Source organism: Colossoma macropomum, unplaced genomic scaffold (genome assembly GCF_904425465.1).
Source record: "Colossoma macropomum unplaced genomic scaffold, Colossoma_macropomum, whole genome shotgun sequence".
Lineage (NCBI taxonomy): Eukaryota > Metazoa > Chordata > Actinopteri > Characiformes > Serrasalmidae > Colossoma > Colossoma macropomum.
This window is the reverse complement of record NW_023495236.1, coordinates 27,525-47,853: the sequence shown is the minus strand read 5'-3', so window position 1 is coordinate 47,853 and position 20,329 is coordinate 27,525. Positions and strand designations below refer to the sequence as shown.

Sequence of the window (20,329 nt, the reverse complement as noted above, 5' to 3'; positions counted from 1 at the left end):
GGGCACTCAGAAGCGTCGCTGGATGTCCATTTATGCATAATGTAAGTCTCACCTGTCACAAAGGTTCTTTTACCAAACCCGTGCCTTGCTATCCGCAGACAATAGACAATTTGTTCTTTCTTCCTCATGGACAGTGCAGTTCTGATTTAGCACCTCTCACACAACAGACAAAGACTTGGGCTGCATAGCCCCAGAAACGGGGAAGAAATGTTGGGGTCATCATTCAAAGACATAAACTCTATCAGATAAACCACAAAGGTCTCCTAACTTATGAGTTATGTGATTGCGTTACTCTACGCAGGCCCCCCCCATATTTTTTTTTTTTAAAAAAAACAAAAAAACAGAAGAAAATTCAGATGCCATATCCTACTATGCTTTTGAGACCCTTGTATTCAGACCTACACCGGATCATCAGCTACCTCTGACAGGCACTCTTTTCCACCACCAAATCAATCCCAAGGATAAGGTCAAGCCCCTCCACAGGTAGCTGAGAACGAACAGCAACTCTAACCCATCCTGAAACTGTTCTCAGACTGAATATGTAATATTGTGTAATGGAACGTGCCTAGCCCCCTCAATATCATTCCCAGTACCAAAACATCCGAACCACAAGATGAATCATTAAAAAAAGGTAAAACGCCATCAAGAATAAATGACTGTGCTACACTGGTTCCTGAAGATAGTGACCGAAATACGATCTTTACCAGGTAAAGACACAGTACCCTTAAAAATAAATGGATCAAATTTCTGGTGAGTTAAGCCCAACGGAGTCTGAGAAACATGCACAAAACCAACTTCTTTTGGTGCTTTTTTCCTTAGATTGATTTATTTTCTTCGAAGCTGGCAAACAGCACTAATATAAATGCACTACATTAAATGCACCACAATTTTCTCAGTAGTGGATTGTTTATAATCTGTAAAATAAGTTCACAGAGTTGCTTAAAATTAGTCACCTTGCTGGACTGGCACCATTTATCAAAAAGCATGCCCTTCTCACAGGCAAACTCTGCTAAAGTCTGATTGGCAATTTCTTAAAAAGACTTGAAATGTTTTTGGCGATTAAGCTCCTCAGGAACCAATTCATAAGCCCTTAGAATAAGTGTCTTTTATTGAATCATAACTAGGCTATCTTTGAGGGACAAGCGAGACAAACTCCTTGGGCTTTCCCCTGTCATTTACACTGTAACAAAAGTGCCAAACCTCTCAGCTCTCGAGACCAGCGCAAAGCAGCAGCTATATGCTTAAATGCGGCAAAGGACGAATCAACCTCAGTCTCCACTAAAAGTGTGATGAATTGTTTGCTAAGGTCGAATTCACTAGGGCTTACAAGGTAAGGCAACGTGGGGGTGAAGACGGCACATTTAAAACAAGCACAGGAGTAGTGGGAACTGGATTCACAGGATACATAGGAGCCTGCGTATGAGAAGGTATAAGCTTTTGACCCGCGGCGCTCATGTGCTCTGTCTACAACGTGCAAAAGTTGTATCTGATGCTCTTGACGTTCAGTTACCATCAAGCTCTTTTATCAAATAGCTAACCTAAGAGTTTCTGACTCTGACAATGACAAAACAGGATCTTCACCTATAACAGTAATTTTGCTGAAGTCTACACCCAACTACTGCTTTTCACAGAAGTAAACTGTATCTACATGGCCCTAACTGTGAACTAGAAACCTCAGGGGGTAAAATAACCCGCTGCAACTAACTTTATCCAAAAGCCCCCCATCATCACCCTCCCCCACCCCGTGTTTAGTAGCCGTTTTAGCAATAGATTTATCATAATAATCTGCTACCAGCCACAGATCAGCCTTACGACAACCCACCAAAGTCTCGATAGTAAGAGACTGTTTTAAACCCTCAATACTAACTCCATTCCAATAACCCTCACACCCGCCACCCACAAAACTGCCAGTCAGCAAAAAAGAAACAATTACCGAAGCAAGGACAAAACAAACAAAAAACAGACGAGCCCCTTTTTGTTATGTCTCCCTCCTAGGAGCAGGCTGCCTGCTCAGACACAGAACCCGAACAAGAAAATTCTGATTAGTAACTAATTCTATAACATGCTACTGCAGATTTGACCATTGATTCATGCTCTGCACTTTCATCCGCCATCAAAATAATTTCACATGCAACTGAAATAATGAAAACCAAAAAGGAAACATTAATCTTCAGGGAGGCCCAAGGCAAAATAACAAAGAAGATCGCTAAAAAAAAATTAACTAGCTAACTACAAAAAAAAAAAAAAAAAAAAAGGATGACAAAAACACAACCCCCACTACACTACCAATAAACAAAGTCCACAGTCAAACAAAAAGGCCAGGCCACCCCTACATGTTTCTTTATTAAAAAAAAAAAAGCAATAAACTTACAAAGTGCTTTCACTGACTCCACATGTACCTTTAGGGCCAACAAATTCACGATTAACAAACATTGGTCCTGTAGATTGGCGGGTAGCCAGGGGAGCGAAATCGTGCAAGGGCCGAATAAAAAAAAAAACGCTGCCATATTGATTACATCAAAGGCCTTTTTAGTCGGGGCCCAACCAACATCCATTCACGCTGGGACACGAGTCATTCCAGCCACGCAAACACTGAAAACACTCATATACAGAGAGAGAAAAAAGAGACACCATACACAGGACTAACAAAACAAAAACAAGTTAATCCCCTCCATCTTACTTGTTTTGATGCATTATGGTAATTTTTGTAGCCTACGTCATCAAGTTTCTTCGCCAAACTGTAGTGATGGAAGCGAGAGCTTAATTTTCCCATTTTTCTGCGACAATTTATAAATGTGCATAAATTTGCAAATATTTGATGGAAACCTTCATAGAATACAGTGAAAATAGACATGTTCTATAATAAACGCAATTGATATCCATGCTTATACCCTCCACTTCCCACCCAGATCCCCACCTTTCATCAAACAACGACCAGTCACCACGTCTGCTCCTTGGTTTCACGTCCACGAAGCTCAAATAATTATAGCTCCCTGCTCTAAAAATAAAAAATCTAAATTTCTATAGTGTTTGATACAGCCTTCAGAGTGGTTTTGTAGTGTGAATGTAGATGTCTTCACAGTGGTGGTGATAGGACCAGAGGTGTTGCCATGACTTACAACACAGATGAGCCACTTTAATTAGCTATCAAAACACCAGTGAACCATACAACAGTCTTCTGAGTTTATTATGGAATGTTGATGATGAAAATAGTGTAAATCTGCTTTTTTTTTTTTTACCCCTACCCAGCATGGAATGGGATGTATAAAATATTACAAGTCTTTGGTCGCCAAATCCATAGCACCCCTGGTAAACTTAGCAAATAGGCTGTAAAAAACTCTTTATTGTGATCTTTTTGATGTTTATTCAAATATATACAAATAAATTCTACCTTTTTAAAGTACAATATGAAAAACTCCTACACTGCAAAAAAACTAAGTCTCTAGTTTTCTTCTAAAACAGATACAATCCGACTAAATCACCGTCTGGACTGACTTTTGCTGTTAACTACTCGAAATCTAACAGAAATGTTAAAGAATAATTGTTGGGAATTCTCTTTTAAAGGAACTTTTTTTCAAAATTAAACAGTGTTCGACAGGATCTTCTCTGTGACATCACACTTGGAGCTGACTGATCATTTTATACTGCATGCAAACGAATCCTTTTATGTTCATATTACAATATTTGTTTAAGAGAAAAAATGATGACATGCCTCATTGAGCTTTAATGTTCATTTATTTATCTTTATAAGAAGACGCCGCAGTTCTCAACAATTTAAAATTTTATGGTAGAGTAGATAAAATAGCTATACAGGATAAAAACAGTACTCTGACATCTTGCGTACTCTTGAAATCTAAGTCACTCGTAGCATTCCTGATAAAACTGTACATTATCTATTGATCTCTGGCTGACAAATATTTTTTTTAAGATCAATCACAAAAAAACAAAGAAATAAAAAAAAAAAAAAAAAAAAAAAAAAAAAAAAACAAAACAAAAAAAAAAAAAAACAAAAAACAAAAAAAAAAAAAAAAAAAAAAAAACAAAAAAACAAAACAAAACAAAAAAACCAAAACAAAAAAAAAAAAAAAAAAAAACAACAAAAAAAAAAACAATAAAAAAAAAAAAAAAACAAAAAAAAAAACAAAACAAAAAAAAAACAAAAAAACAAAACAAAAAAAACACAAAACACATACAAAAAACCAAAAACACATCAAAAACAAACAAAATAGAAAACAAAAATAAAAACAAAACAAAACACACACAACACAAAAACACAAAACACACACACACAAACAACATACAAAACAAAAAAAACAAAAAGACAAAATAAAAACACAAACACAAAAAAACAAACACAAAAACAAACACAAAACAACAAAACAACAAAAAAACACAACAAAAAAAACAAACACAACAAAACAAACACAACAAAAAAAAATCAAAACACAAAAACACATAAAAAAACAAAACACCACACACACAAAAAAAAACGAAAAAACACAAACAAAAAACAAAACAACACACAAAAAACACAACACAAACACACAAAAAACAACAAAAGCAACACAGACAAACAACTACACAAAACAAAAACACATATACAACACAAAACAACACAACAAAAACACCAAAAAACACAAAAAAACACATAAAAAACACAAAAACACACAAACACAAAAACACAAAACACAACAACAAACAAAAACAAACACACACACACAACAACAAAACAAAAACAAACAAAAAACAAAAAACAAAAAAAACACACAAACACACACAACACACAAAACAAAACAAAAACAAAAAAAACAACACACAAAAACAAACCAAACAAAACACAAAACAAAAAACAAACAAAAACAAAAAAAACAACACACATCAAAAAACAAAACAAAAAAAACAACACACAAAAAAAAGAAACAAACACAGAAAAACAAAAAAAACAAAAACACAAAAAACACAACAAAAAAAAACAACAAAAACAAACACACAACAAACAAAAACACAAAAACACACAAACACAAAAAACAAAACACAAAAAACACAAACAATCAAAAACAAAACAACAAAAAAAACAAAAACAGACACAAAACTACACAAAAATAAAAACAACAAACACACAAAAAATAAAACAAAACAAAAAAACAAAACAAAAAACAACAAAAAAAAACAAAACAACAACACAAAAACACACAAAAAACAAACAAACACAAACAAAAAACATACACACACACAAACAAACAACAAACAAAAAAAACAAAAAAAACAAATACAACACAAACACAAAAAACAGAAAACATACAAACAAAAAAACAAAAAAACAAAACACAATACAAAAAAAACAAAAACACAACACAAAAACAATACAACACAAAACACAAACACCAGAAAACACAAAAAAAACACAACACACAAAAGCAAAATAAACACACAAAACAACACAAAAAAACCATACAAAACACACACAAAAAAACACAAAACAAAACACAACAAAAATCAAACAAAAACACAAAACACAACACAAAAACACAGAAAAACAAAAAAAAACACACACACACACACAACACAAACACAACAAACAAAAAACACAAAACAAACCCAAAAAAAACAAACACACAAAACAAACACACAACAACACAACAAAAAAAACAAAAACAAAAACAAACAAAAACACACAAAACAACACAACAAAAAACAAAACAAAAAACAAAAACACACAAAAAAAACAAAAACAAATACAAACATACACACACACAAAAACGAAAACAAAGACAAACAAAGCACAACACAAAAAACACAACAAAAAACAAAGCACAACAAAACACACAAAGAAACACATCACAAAAACACACAATACACAACACACAACAAAACAAACACAAAACCACAAACACAAAAACAAAACAAACAACATAAAAAACAAAAAAGACAAAACAAAAACAGAAAACACACAACAAAAAACACACACACACAAAAAAAACACACAAACAAAAAAACAAAAAACAACACAGCACACACACAAAAAAACATACAAACAAAACAAAAAAACAACAATACATAGACAACATACAAAAAAAAACAAAAAAAAAAATAAAAAAAAAAACACAAACAACAAAAAAAAAACAAAAAAAAAAAAAACAAAATCAAACAAAAAAAAAAAAAAACAAAAAAAACAAAAATACAAAAAAACAAAAAACAAAAAAAAAAAAACAACAATAAAAAAAAAAAAAAAAAAAATCAAACACAAAAAAAAAAAAGAAAAAAAAAACAAACAAAAACAAAAAAAAAAAAAACAAAAAAAAAACAAAAAAAAAAAAAAATAAAAAAAAAAAAAAAACAAAAAAAAAAAAAAAAAAAAAATAACAAAAAACAAAAAATAAAACAAAAAAAAAAACAAACAAACAAAAAAAAAAAAAAACAAAAAAAAAAAAACAATAACAAAAAACAAACAAAAAAAAAAAAAAACAAAACACAAAAAAAAACAAAAAACAAAAAAAAAAAAACAAAAAAACAAAAACAAAAAAAAAAAAAAAAAAAAAAAAAAAAAACAAAAAAAAAAATTAGATATACTGACAGTTACATTATTTATGTCTCATTTATTATGTAATATTTGTTTTTGTAAATGCCTTTATGAGACAACAGGGAAGTACATCTTAAATAATATTTATTCTTATGAATTATTACTATGTTATAATTATTACTAATTATTACTAAGTTCTAAAAGTAACAGTTTTAGGAGGCAAAGCTTTTTATTTATATATATCTATATGTATATATATGTATATATATATATATATATATATTTTACAATTTTTTCTCATTTACCCCATCAGTGATACCTGCTTTGCTGAAGTCAGAAGAGAAGCAGCGTGATGACTCAGCAGTGCAGATGGAGAAGTCAGAAAAGAAGCAGCATGATGACTCCGCAGTGCAGATGGAGAAGTCAGAAAAGAAGCAGCATGATGACTCACCTGAATGCATTCGTTTGCTGAACCTCATAAGAAATTACCCACTAAAGGATTTAAAGAAAAAGCTGCAGGAAAAATTGCTCTGAAGTTATGTGAGTATCTTCCATATTTGTTTTTTTTTTTTTGGTAAGTTTTTTTTTATTATTATTACAAGACTCAGAATACTATAAAAATATATATAAACTCTTCCTGCTTGTAATTGTACTGTCCAAAACACTGCGACTGTTTCAGTATTATAAGTGGACTCAGACCACTAAGTCATGTTTTTTGTGCATACGTGAACATGCCAACTGAACTCAAACTCTCTTAACAGCCCCACAGATGACCTGAACTCAGACTACTTCCTGAGACTCCTGTGGCTCACTTTTAAAGGATTTGTGGTGTAAACAAGATCTCATTAATGCTAATAGGACCAGAAAAGAAGAGTCCCCTTTTAAAGTTTGTGTACGTTATAACACATTAGACCAAAAGGCCAAGAAAAATTTAAGAAAAACTGCTTATAAACGTAGCAAAACCCCCACAATACTGCCAGTGGTCTACAGAGGATTTGGCTGACACAGAAATAGTGATGCACTGACCCACTGTTGGTCATCAGAAGGTAATATTAACTGTGTTCTCTTAACAAAAGTCAGCATCTGAATTATTCAAACAACATCTAGATGAACTGTGTCCTGTGTTGCTGCATGAACAAAATAGTATTCTTTGCAGGATAGTGTTCTTATAGTGCAAAATAGTGTTCTTTGCAGTTTGAGGGGTAGGTGGCAAAATAATTTATTTTTATTAGGTGCTTTCAAGTCATTCTCGACTCCAGGCGACTCCAGGCAGGATGCATGTGCAAGTCCTTTGATTTATTGAAAATGAAGGAAATGAATCTACAAAAGTGACTAAACACATAATGAACACTAACGACAAAATACATTGACAGAAAGAAGACAAAAGACAAAGGAGCATGAAGTAAACTTGTTGTCCTCTGTTGTTAATAATCCAAGTAGACAAAAGCTGTCCTCTATTTCCATATTTTTCCATCAGTGGTAAAGTTTGCAGTCTCCTGTCATTATAATCTTAGTCTTCTTCATATTAAGGTGATTTCCTATCTTTTTACTTTGTTCTTTATCCTTCATTTTAAGGGTCTTCAGGTCTTCCAGATTTTCTGCTGAGTGTCGTAGTGTGATGTCTCTCCTTCCTCTGCTTTTCCTGAATCTTGCTTGCATGTCTGGCAGTTCTCATTCAATGTAAAACTTCAGTCTGCATTGAATGATTTTAAACGTAATTTTATTGGCGTGTGATATTAGAGAAATTGTTTGATAGTTTGCATGCTCTTTCTTGTCGCCCTTCTTTGGTATTGGGATATAAACTGACCTTTTTCAATCTGCCAGTCACTACGCTGTTTCCAGATTTTTTAGCATAACTTGGTCAGTACTTTAACCAAATCTTCTTATTGATTCCTGTGGCTTTCTTTCTTGGCAATCTTCTCAGGGCCTGTCTGATTTTATCTTCTAACACTAAATGTTCATCTGAGTAGCCAACATCAACAATAGTCTGTTGGCCATTGACATCTTTTTTTGTAGAGGTCTTCTGTGTATTTTCTCCGTCTTTTTTCCATCCATTGTTTTTTGCTAGGATTTTTCAGATTCCAAGCACCATAGGTTTGCTTCTGCTAGGATTTTTCTTCGTCTTTTTCTTCTTCTTCGTCTTATTTTTCTGCCCTAAACTGATTGTGGAGAAGACACTGTAGGTTATCCAAACTCCAAACTTGTAGGTTTGGTATTCCCTCCACTACTCAAGCAAGTGAAATGACCCCAAGTGGCATACATAAATGTCCCACTGGATTTAGTTCACCCCCATATTTTCCATAATAATTGACTATATATGTGTCATCTACATTTTTCTACTAGTCTGAGGTTTTTCAAGATATCCACACAATATTGGTCTCAAAATGTTCAGGGGAGTCTGGAGGTCAAGAAGTATCAAAAAAAAAAAAGAAATATTTATAGACAACATGGCCACCACATGCCAGTTAAGCCCCCCCTGGGTTTAGCTTATTTCACATAATTGGCTACAGATCAGGACTGCTTTGGCCAATTCTCATGAAACTTAAAAGGCTTATACCACACATGATTCTGTGGAAGCTTACCAAATTTGATACCAATTACTCAATAGGGGGCGCCAGAACAATAAAAAATCTGTTTCTCCGCAACTGCTTGGCCAATTGAGCTGAAATTTTGCATGCTGCGTCTGTGGACTTCTTTATAAGGGACCTATTAAGGACAACTGAATCATCAAACAAATATGGCCACCATTGGCCAATAAGATTTCAAAAGGCATTTGAATGGCTTAGCATTGGTCAGTCATCACAAAACTTGTACGCTGTGTCCATATAGCTCTAGTAGCCTATAAAGTTTAAAGTAAATTGGCCTTGAGGTGGCTCTATACAACAAAAGCAAGATTAATATAAACTTTTTACTTAGATTTAAATATATTGCTTCATATCATGGCTTACTCTGAGAATGACATTTTATCAAATACAAGTCTTTTAAAATTCTTTAAGGTTTTTTCTGCAATTGTTCAATGTTTGAAAAATGAGCTTTTTGAACTAGGCTGTGAATTTTAATCACATTTTTTCACCTTTGGTTTTATCACAGTCTGTGGAGTCTTTAGGTAAATAATTATAAAAAAATCTTGACTTTATTGCAAAGAAAGGCCACAAGACATCAATCAATATGTTCAGACTGTCTTTTTCTGACTTGAGGGGCTACATATTCCTTAGTTTACATCTCATTGTGATAAAACTTGGAATAAATGCACATTACCATTATTCAGTAGGTTCTTAATATGTTACAATATTTCTTCCAGTCAATGCAAGGAGCTCCAACAGTAATTGCAGTTGGCATACATTGAATGTAGAAGCAAACACACATCTAACTGTATGTTTGTTGTGGAAAAACAAATTGGTCCAAGTCATGCATTCCACCGACTCTTTTTCTTTAAAAAAAAAAAAGTTTTTCTGCAATTGATAAAAGTTTGAAAACAGATGTTTTCTTACTACTTGTTGAGTTTACATAAAATTACCTCTAATTTTCTTCTTAAAACAATCTCTGGAGTCTGAACTTAAATAATTATTAAAAACACCACAACTTTTAAGCACAATGTTGCAGCAAGATTTGAACAACTTTGTTGTGACCTGATTTATTCTGACTTCAAAAGCTATAAATACATAAGCAATTGCCTTATTATAACCAGATTTGAAACATTTGTACAGAATGACAGAAGGTGTACTGTATGTACAGTGAGCTGTCCTTGTCAATGCAAAGGACAACTTGAAGCAGTGTGAAGTTTGCATCTTGAGAGCATTGTATGACACTGAACACTTAATAATTATCAAAGACTTTTGATGTTTATGGAGACTTATAGTGCTAATAAAGACTAATAGTGCTTGGACCCCTATGATTGCCGCTTGCATCTATATTATTCTTTTTCTGCCCAGAAACTGATTGTGGAGAAGACACCGTAAATCATCCAAACACCAAACTTGTAGAGTGAGTGTAGTATCCGTGTAGTCCTACACTCAAAATTCTTGGTTCGACATAATTTTTTTTTTATTTCACATAAACATCCCACTGGATGTATTTAGCTCCATACCCATATTCTCCATCATAATTGGCAAAACATGGGACATCAACATTTTTCTATTAGTCTGAGGTTTTCAAGATATCCACACATGTGGTCTCACAATGTTCAGGGGAGTCTGGAGGTCAAGAATCAGCAAAACAAATTGAATATATAAACAACATGGCCACCACCTGCCAATTAAGCTCCCGTGGCTTTACATTATTTCACATAAGTGGCTACACATAGGCATGGCTTTGACCAATTCTCATGATACTTAACAGCCCTATACCCCACATGATTCTGTGGAAGCCAAACAAGTTTGGTACCGCTAGTTCAATGGGGGGTGCTATAACAATCGCTTGGCCGATTGAGCTGAAACTTTGCATGCTGCATCTGTGGGCTACTTTATAAGTGACATATTAAGGACAACTTAGTCTGGACAAATATGGCCACCACTGGCCAATAAAATTTTAAAAAGGCATTTGAAGGGCTTAGCATTGGTAGTGCTTGGTTACTATTTACTCTCTACCAATAAATTGTCTCAAAAAAGATAGTGTTGCCATGGGCCACTTGTGGCTCACCATGAAGACATCTCCCTTCCAAGCAGAAAGTGCTTGGTTCAAATCCCACCTGAGCTATCCATGCCAAAGCAAAGGACAACTTGACAACTTGAAGCAATGTGAAGTTTGTATCTTGAGAACCTTCTAAGATACTGAATATTCATAATTATCAAACACTGTTAGTGGAAACTTATAGTGCTAATGAAGACTGATAGTGCTTGAACCCCTATGATTGCTGCTTGCAGCTATTTTTTTGTAGGCCTTAATAGTAGACAATTCCTGTATATAAATTTTTGACCCTTCGAATCCCTGTGCTGTGTGTATATTTAACAGCCATGGGCTCACTAAGCAGATGACTGAGGATCAGAAATTAAATATAACTGACTTTTTGAGACCATAAAGCAAGACTCTTAGAATATAAATAGAAATCTGAACTCTTTTTGCTTGTGATTTTACTGTCTGAAATGTAATTAAGGTCGTTTTTGATACTTTGATCATTTCAGTGTTTCAACTAGACTTCTTTGCTTCAGAGGAATGAAATGTAGTTTGTCCAGGACACAGTGCTACATTTAACATAGAACAGCAGCAGACAACAGTGCAGAGAGATAATAAATACAGTAAATATGAACAAACTATGCACACACTGTACAGTAAACTGTTCGGTACAATATACAACACACAACAACATAACAGTTAGGACTAGACACTGATCAAAGGAGTCGGGGAAGATTGTGTGTATATTTTTATCAGTGTACTGATAATAAATGATAGTTTTTGTAACACAACTGCAGACAATATACAGATTAATTTGATTGTGCATGTAAAGTTAATGAATGTTTTACATTAACGTAAAGTGACTGGGTGCAGAAAATAAAGTCCAATGTGTGAAAGTGAAGAGTAAGGCTGAGATAGCAGTTCAATGAGAAACTTTAAAAGGTCCATCTGTTCAGCAGACCGACCACCTGCAGGAAGAAACTGTTCTTGAGTCTAGAGAACTTGGCCATGATGCTCCGTAGCCTTCTTCTAAATGGGAGTGGTGTAAAGAGTCTGCGTGATGGAAGAAAGGAATCCTTCCTGATGCCATGTGCTTTTCTTCTACACCATTCAGTGTACATGTCCTTAAGGTCAAAGAAGCTTGACCCAGTCATGGGCTAACACAGTCTTCACTACCTGCTGCAGTGCTTTCCTGTCTGAGATGGAGCAGTTTCCATACCAGACAGTGATGACACAGGTCAGAATGCTCTCTGTAATGCCTTTGTAAAAACAATTCTGTCTCTAGGAAGTAGAGGCACTGTTGTGTCTACTTTAAGGAGGAGGGGTTCAGGGACCAGTGATATGTACTCCAAGGAACTTGACGCTATGCACTCCACCGCTGTACCACTAATATGCAGAAGGGTGTGAGGTGTCTTTGACAGACGATGCATATTCCTCCAAGTCTGTGTGATCCCCAAAATGTAGCCACATTTGTGAACAAGCTCCAGTCAGTGCACCTGAAACTGCTCCTTCCAGCCACATTTTGACTGTTTTCAGCAGAAGTTTGTATGTAGGGATCAGCATCACACTAATGGCTTTGAATGCTCCCTTTGTGTTAGTGTACACATGATCCAGTGTGTTTTCCCCACTTGTTGAGATAGAAACATATTTGTAAAATTTGGGGAGAATGTTCAGATTTCCAGGGTTGAAGTCACTTGTGACAATATTGAAATTCTCATGCTGTTTGTTTTGTAATGACCTGCCCTATTCTCTTTGTGAATAGCTGGGCAGGCACCTTATTGTTATGTATTCCACTGTTGCAGAACAGTAGAAATGATAGCCATAGCAATCTTCACATAGATGTACAGTCTGCCTCCTCTAGTTTTCCTGGACGATAAGTTTCTGTAAGTTAGGATTAGCCACTGAACAAAGGGATAGGGGAAAATAGACCTGCTGTTGGTTTAGAGCAGCAATAATAGTTCCACAGAGCACCAGGTTAGTCCATGTTACTGTGAAGCCATGTTTCAGATGTCCGATGCCGTAGTATGCTCTGGCCCCATCCCAGTTCAGCGGGGCACTGAAGTCTACAGCAGGTTATGATTGCTAAGCAGCTGGTTGTTCAAGTGGTACTCAGTGGGCTTTGTTGCCAGTTGGTCTACTTGTGAGGGATGGCCTGGTCTTTCATGTTGTCCAACAGTGTAAGGTTGTCAGTCATTGACAAACCACGGTCAAGACCAGGAAGCTGCCTTGAGACACCATGCAGGTTCAAGTCAAGTCAAGTCAAAGTTTATTTATATAGCGCTTTTTACAGGTGTTGTCACAAAGGAGATTTACAGAAAAAAATCTGGGTCCAAGCCCCCATGAGCATCGCCAGTGGTGACAGTGGCAAGGGAAAACTACCTAAGAGCAAGATGAAGAAACCTTGGGAGGAACCAGGACTCAAAAGGGGAACCCATTTCCCTCTGGTCGACACCGGATAGCAAACAGTGCTAGTATAAACTATTACAATACAGAAACAGGGAAAAACATCTGAAGTAATGGTTATAATTAGAAGTTTCAGTTCATGCAGGTGAGATTTGCACAGTATTGTACAGCCAGAAGCTCCATGGTGGTCAAGCCGGTCCAGAAGGCTGGCAGGCAGTGGGCAACCAATCAAGGAAGAAGAAGCAACAGCATTAGACACACAGGATGAGCAACTGTTCACCTCGGCAAAGAAAAAGAAAACACACAGAGAGTTAGTGCTGTAAAGAGTGAGTGATTACAGAATACAGTGTCAACAGAGAGTTCCACTCTGTTAAGACTATATCTGTTCTAAAAACCTCAGAAAGTCTGTTCCACCAACATAACCAATGTCAAACTAGTTGAACCTATTCACAATGATGGCACCTTAGATCTAAATCAAGGACTGCTGAACATAAGATCACTTACATCACAGGCTGTTGTTACAAATGAAATCATTACTGATCGTGATTCTGATGTGGTGGATGTGTGATCTCGTGGGGCTGTTCCTGAACAACTTCAATCTATCACTTAAAGTTCGAGCAGATATTAAATCAAAATCTGACTGCCTTAGCCAGGAAGCTTAACTGGACTGTAGTTTGATCTTCCAGCAAGACAATGATCTAAAACACACCTCAAAATCAACACAAAGATGGTTCACTAACCAACCAAGATTTGCCAAGACCGTCCCTGTCTCCTGACCTAAACCCCATAGAACACCTGTACTATGACCTGTATAGGAGAGGTGTGAACTTCTGAATCTGAAGGATCTGGAGAGGTTCTGTATGGAGAAATGGTCTCAGATCCTTTCCCATGTGTTATCCAGTCTGTTCAAGCATTACAGGAGGAGATACAGAACTGCTGTCTTTGCAGCATCTTGTCATTCTTTATAATCTTTAACAGGTCAGGCTCTGTGCTGTGATGTGAACGGAAACCTGACTGGAAGTCATCATAACAATAGTATTCATTTAAGAATTTCCTGAGCTGAGTGAAGACAACTTTCTCAATAATTTTACCTGTGAGTGGAAGATTACAAATAGGTCTATAATTATTAGGAATAGAGACATCTAAATTGCTCTTTTTTTAAAAGACACTTAATCACAGCAGTTTTTTTATGCAACCCATTCACTATTTGCAATAAATCTGCTGCTAGGCAGCTCAGGACTTCTTGTAAAAAGTGTGTGGGCAAAAGAACACATTTGGATGATTTTAGATGCAGAGCTTTTCAGGTCAATAGCAGTGAATTTGGTTATATTATACACCTTGTTATTTTAAGGTAGTACCTGCAGACTAGATTTATTTATAGAAGGAGTAGTAGTGATTGTCTGTCTGACCTTCAGGATTTTATTGCTAAGAAAGTTGCAAATTCATTACATTTCTCCAGGGTCTGCCTGTACTGGTGGATGTGTTAGTCTGTCAGTGATTGGAAATAAGGTGCAGGCATTATGAATGTTTTTGTTAATAATGTCAGAGAAGAAAGACTGCCTGGATCTTTGTACTTCTAAGTCGCAATTATTTAGTGTCTCTTTATAAATATTGAAGTGAATTTGAAGTTTAGTGCATCTCCATTTACACTCAGCTTTCCTGTGTTCTCTGTTTTTCCTACCAGAAGAAAGTTCTTTGGTAGTTTTGTCGATGAGATTACCTGTGTGGACATTAAATATTCAGCTATCTGAAATAGTAGCACCAGGAAGGCAGTGAGGTACCAAAGCCCTGCTACTTATATTCTGTATGGTGCAGAACAGACCAACATGAACATTACTCCCCATCAGCACAGACCAACATGAACATTACTCCCCATCAGCACAGACCAACATCAACATTACTCCCCATCAGCACAGACCAACATGAACATTACTCCTCGTCAGCACAGACCAACATGAACATTACTCCCCATCCATACAGACTAACATGAACATTACTCCTCATCAGCACAGACCAACATGAACATTACTCCCCATCCGTACAGACTAACATGAACATTACTCCTCATCAGCACACACCAACATGAACATTACTCCTCATCAGCACAGACCAACATGAACATTACTCCCCATCAGCACACACCAACATGAACATTACTCCTCATCAGCACTGACCAACATGAACATTACTCTCCATCAGCACAGACCAACATGAACATTACTCCCTATCAGCACACACCAACATGAACATTACTCCCTATCAGCACAGACCAACATGAACATTACTCCTCATCAGCACAGACTAACATGAACATTACTCCTCATCAGCACACACCAACATGAACATTACTCCTCATCACCACAGACCAACATGAACATTACTCCTCATCAGCACAGACTAACATGAACATTACTCCTCATCAGCACATACCAACATGAACATTACTCCTCATCAGCACACACCAACATGAACATTACTCCTCATCAGCACAGACCAACATGAACATTACTCCCTATCAGCACAGACCAACATGAACATTACTCCCTATCAGCACAGACCAACATGAACATTACTCCCCATCAGCACAGACCAACATGAACATTACTCCTCATCAGCTCAGACCAACATAAACAGTACTCCTCATCAGCACAGACCAGAGGTGTGTGGCGCAGATCCCATGAAACCATGGTCTCCAGTTGTCAACAAGACACTGTGCAGGTTGGTGGTGGTTCCATACTGGTATGGGGTGTGTTCTCATGGCATGGTTTGGGTCCACTGCTCTGCTGACACATGTCAATGACCAGTGACTGCTACGTTTCGCTGCTTGGTGACCATTTACTGCCCTTCATGGACTTCATGTACCCCCACAATGATGGAATATTTCAGCAGGATAATGCACAGTGCTATCAGTCCAAGCTGTCCAGAATTGGTTTGAGGAGCATTCTAGCGAGTTCTCTTGACATGAGCCCATGGCATGGGGCATATGGATGTAGTTCACCCAGGTATTTCCAGACCATGCAGAGCTTTTATGTAATAAGGAGAACTGTATACTGAACATTGAATGTAGTATGTCATGAGTGAAGACTCTGAAGGACAGGGGTGATATGGTCAGTCTTCTTAGAGTAGGTGAGGATCATAGCAGTGGCATTTTGTACATACTGTAATCTATCAAGGGCTTTGACAGGGAGACCAGATGGAAGAACATTATACTAGTCTAAGCATGATGTTACTAATGCATGCACAAGTGATTCTACATCGCTAGGCTGAGAAATGGTCGGAGACGAGCAATTTTTTTAAGATGGACAAATGCTAAAGTCTTAACTACAGAATTGATTTGAATGTCATAGAAGAGTGTAGGGTCAAAGATAACTCTGAGATTGCGGACATAGGAAGGTGTTACCAAAATCCCATCAATATTAATGCCAGGGAGAGATGAACTAGATATTAGTGTCTTTGAGCCGATTAAAAGGAACTCAGTTTTGCTAGGGTTCAGTTTTAAAAAGTTTATTCTCAGCCATGACTTCATGTTGTGAATATGTCAGATAAAGCAGGTGGTGGTGTAGTCTGAGCAGGGCTGAGGCTGACAAAAATGTGAGTGTCATCTGCATGACAATGAAAATTTAAACCATGATGGTGTCTTATATTGCCAAGTGGCAGCATGTAAATGGTAAAGAGTAACAGACCTAAAACTAAGGGTGTGGAACACCCTTAGAAACAGACAGAGTGATTCATTATTCTGAATAGCTACATATTGTCGCCTATGACTAAGATATGAGGAAAGGCAGGAAAGAGCGGATCCAGTAGTACCAGTACTGTGCATATGAAAGAGTAATCATGAGATACAGTATAGTGGAGCTCAAGAAGCAACAGTATCCTAAGAGCTCCTGAATCAGTTGTACATAAGAGATCATCCATAACTGTAAGAAGTGCAGTCTCTGTGCTATGCAAGGGATAAAAACTGGATTTAAAAGCTCATATATTATTTTATATTGCTTGTATATTTATATCATATTTTTATTATTTGCTGCCAGGTGGTACTGCAACTGTGAAGCAACTCTCCGTTCCAATAGTTTAGCTGTAAATGGGAGATTAGAGATTGGCCAGTACTTATTTAATTCATTGGAGTGTAGATCTGGCTTTTTCAGAACAGGGTTAACGACAGTGTTGAGATCAGCTGGGATACAACAGGTTGCAAGACAGCTTTTAATAAGGTGTAAGACAGAGATGGCTAGCTCTGTCAGACATTCCTTAATAAGGGAGGTTGGAGCAAGATGTAACTGACAATATATTGGACTGGATTTTAACCAACTCTACCATAGAAACAGATGTGATATTAGCAAAACATAAGAGTGGCCAGGCTATATAAAACCAAATCTTTTGAAACTTCATTGGTTATTACAAGGTGTCTACATAAATATATTATTCAAGTTTCAGGCCTCCAAATTCTGGGTAAAAACAGACTGGCTTACGAAATCACCTATAATCTGTCCCAAAGACACAGCATACAAAATTTCAGCATGATTGGATGTACGGATTTTGAGAAACAGTTCTTTAGCACTTACAGTGCCCCCTAATGATGTACATGCCCCTGACAGGCTACCCTAGAACTGTGGATCATATCAGCCTATGAAGTTTACATTTTTTTTTTTGGTTGAAGCATTTTTGAGTTACAAAATTTGTAGATAATTCTGAATTAATCCAGTAGAATTAATCCATATGCCAGCTACATTGCTTACAAAATCAACATGTTTTTGATAATTATTGAGGTTCATGGTATAATGATTTTTGATACCATTTACATGAGGATTGAGTGAAAAACCTAGTACTAGTTTGCAAATTAGGTTTAGTACATTATGCAAATTAGCAGAAAATCTATGTAGGCAGAGCTAAATGATCCAAATTGTCCAAAAAGTTTGTCATGAACCAAGGAATCAGGAAAAAAACTGTCTTTAAAAATTCTGGTTTGTGAGATAGAAGGCCAAATGAGTTAGGCTGTGCTATAACGCCCTCTTGAGGCAGTAGAGCTCATATTGTGCACCTGAGTAGCGGATGAGACTATTACCTATTGACTACTACCTATTTCTTATATGTATGAGTTACGGTTTGGTCTGGGTGATTCATTTTAGCAGAAATAATAAGGAAAAATGAACAATTACAATAGAATTCTATGCACTGCATACTTGGACCCTAATTATTTTCAGAGCACTGATCTAAATACCACTCTGATTGAGTTCAATCACTCAGTCTGACAAAAATCACAGTGCAGCCAACAATTAAGGAAGCCTTGTGCATCTTTTATGCAGTGGTAGAAACACAGTAGTACACAGAAAGATCTGATGTGTTTCACTATGGTCATTATGCACATGCACTCTCCTTAACTCTTTTGGTGACCAATTTAAATAGTAAAATCATGTATGCAATACATATACAAAAATTACGTCAATATAAAGATAACAGTACCCATTTAGATAATATCACTTGATATACAGGTTCAGTATATCACATGATCTTGTATGTTACATGACTGTAAATATAAGAAGACCATTTTTGTTTCTGGCCTGTGATGCATTCATCTCTGTTTACTCTGTTTTGTAGTTTGATTTGCACATTAGTTGATATTTTAATCATTTTTTGATTATATAATAATAGTGTGCTGCATTTTGGTGTATCCTTATATCCTTTCCAGGCTACGTGGCCTTGGTCTCACAGAGAAAATCTGTGCAGTTCTGGCCTCAGCTCTCAGCTCAGAGAACTCAAAACTGAGAGAACTGGACCTGAGTGAGAATTACCTGCTGCAGGATTCAGGAGTGAAGAAGCTCTGTGAGGGACTGAAGAGTCCAAACTGTAAACTGGAGACACTGAGGTAAGATCACTTGACACTGCTTCTCTCACTCTCTCTCTCTCTCTATCTCTTTCTCTCTCTCTCCCTCTCTCCCCCGTCCCCCCACACAAACATACACACAGAGATTGTGAGAGTTTTGAATATGTATATTTGTCTTATTCAGTACTACATAATACACTGAGTTATGAACATGTATCCGGGGTAAAAGACAAAGAAGGCAGATTTGTAATGATAACCAGAAACATAGAGTAACCATTGGTGCATATCTTAAATGTGTATGCTCCTGTAGAATTTTATAGGGAAAAGAGATAACTGTATTGATGAAAGAATTGGGAATAACAGATGTATGCAGGGAACTGTATCCATCTAGCAGAGACTACACCCATTATTCCTTTCCTCATGATGTCTATTCTAAAATAGATTACTTTTTTATGTACAGCAGAGACCTACAAAGAATAGAGAAGACCAATGGATATCTCTGACCATAGTCCAGTTTCTATGTATCTCCATTTGAAAAGAAAGTCATGGTTTACAATTTGTAGATTGAATTCATGTATATTGAACAACCCCAAAGCCAAGGATTGAAGTGGAGTTTCACACATACCTCAAAGTGAACGATAATGGTGAAGTGATGCCATCTGTGCTTTGGGATGCACTTAAAGCTGTGATAAGGGGTAGGATTATTGCCACTACTTCATATGAAGAAACTTAAACAGTAGCAGCTACAATATTAGGAAACTAAATTAAAGAAATTACAGAGTGATAATATTGACCATGAAGATAATAAGGTTAAAGATGAAATAAAAATGAAGTAGTGAGATAGTGAGATAGCTTCTAAATGACTCTTCAGATACATTGACAAGTTTTCTATATAGATGAGTTATTAAATTTTTTGAGAAGGAGTCATTTACTCCCATATGTTCGATAGTGATTAAAGGTGGGCATTGTAAGGA

The 20,329-nt window shown here is 36.2% G+C and overlaps 1 protein-coding gene across 1 annotated transcript in view; it reads left to right on the top strand.

The window, feature by feature from the left end:
* Nucleotides 1-7,053: 7,053 nt before the first annotated feature.
* Nucleotides 7,054-20,329, top strand: part of LOC118801215 (ribonuclease inhibitor-like) — a 38,829-nt gene continuing 25,553 nt past the window's right edge. Inside the window, exons 1-2 of the mRNA XM_036561395.1 lie at nucleotides 7,054-7,060; nucleotides 19,221-19,397. Coding sequence (XP_036417288.1) covers nucleotides 7,059-7,060; nucleotides 19,221-19,397 — 179 coding nt within the window. The 5' untranslated portion in view covers nucleotides 7,054-7,058. The remainder of the gene's footprint in view (nucleotides 7,061-19,220; nucleotides 19,398-20,329) is intronic.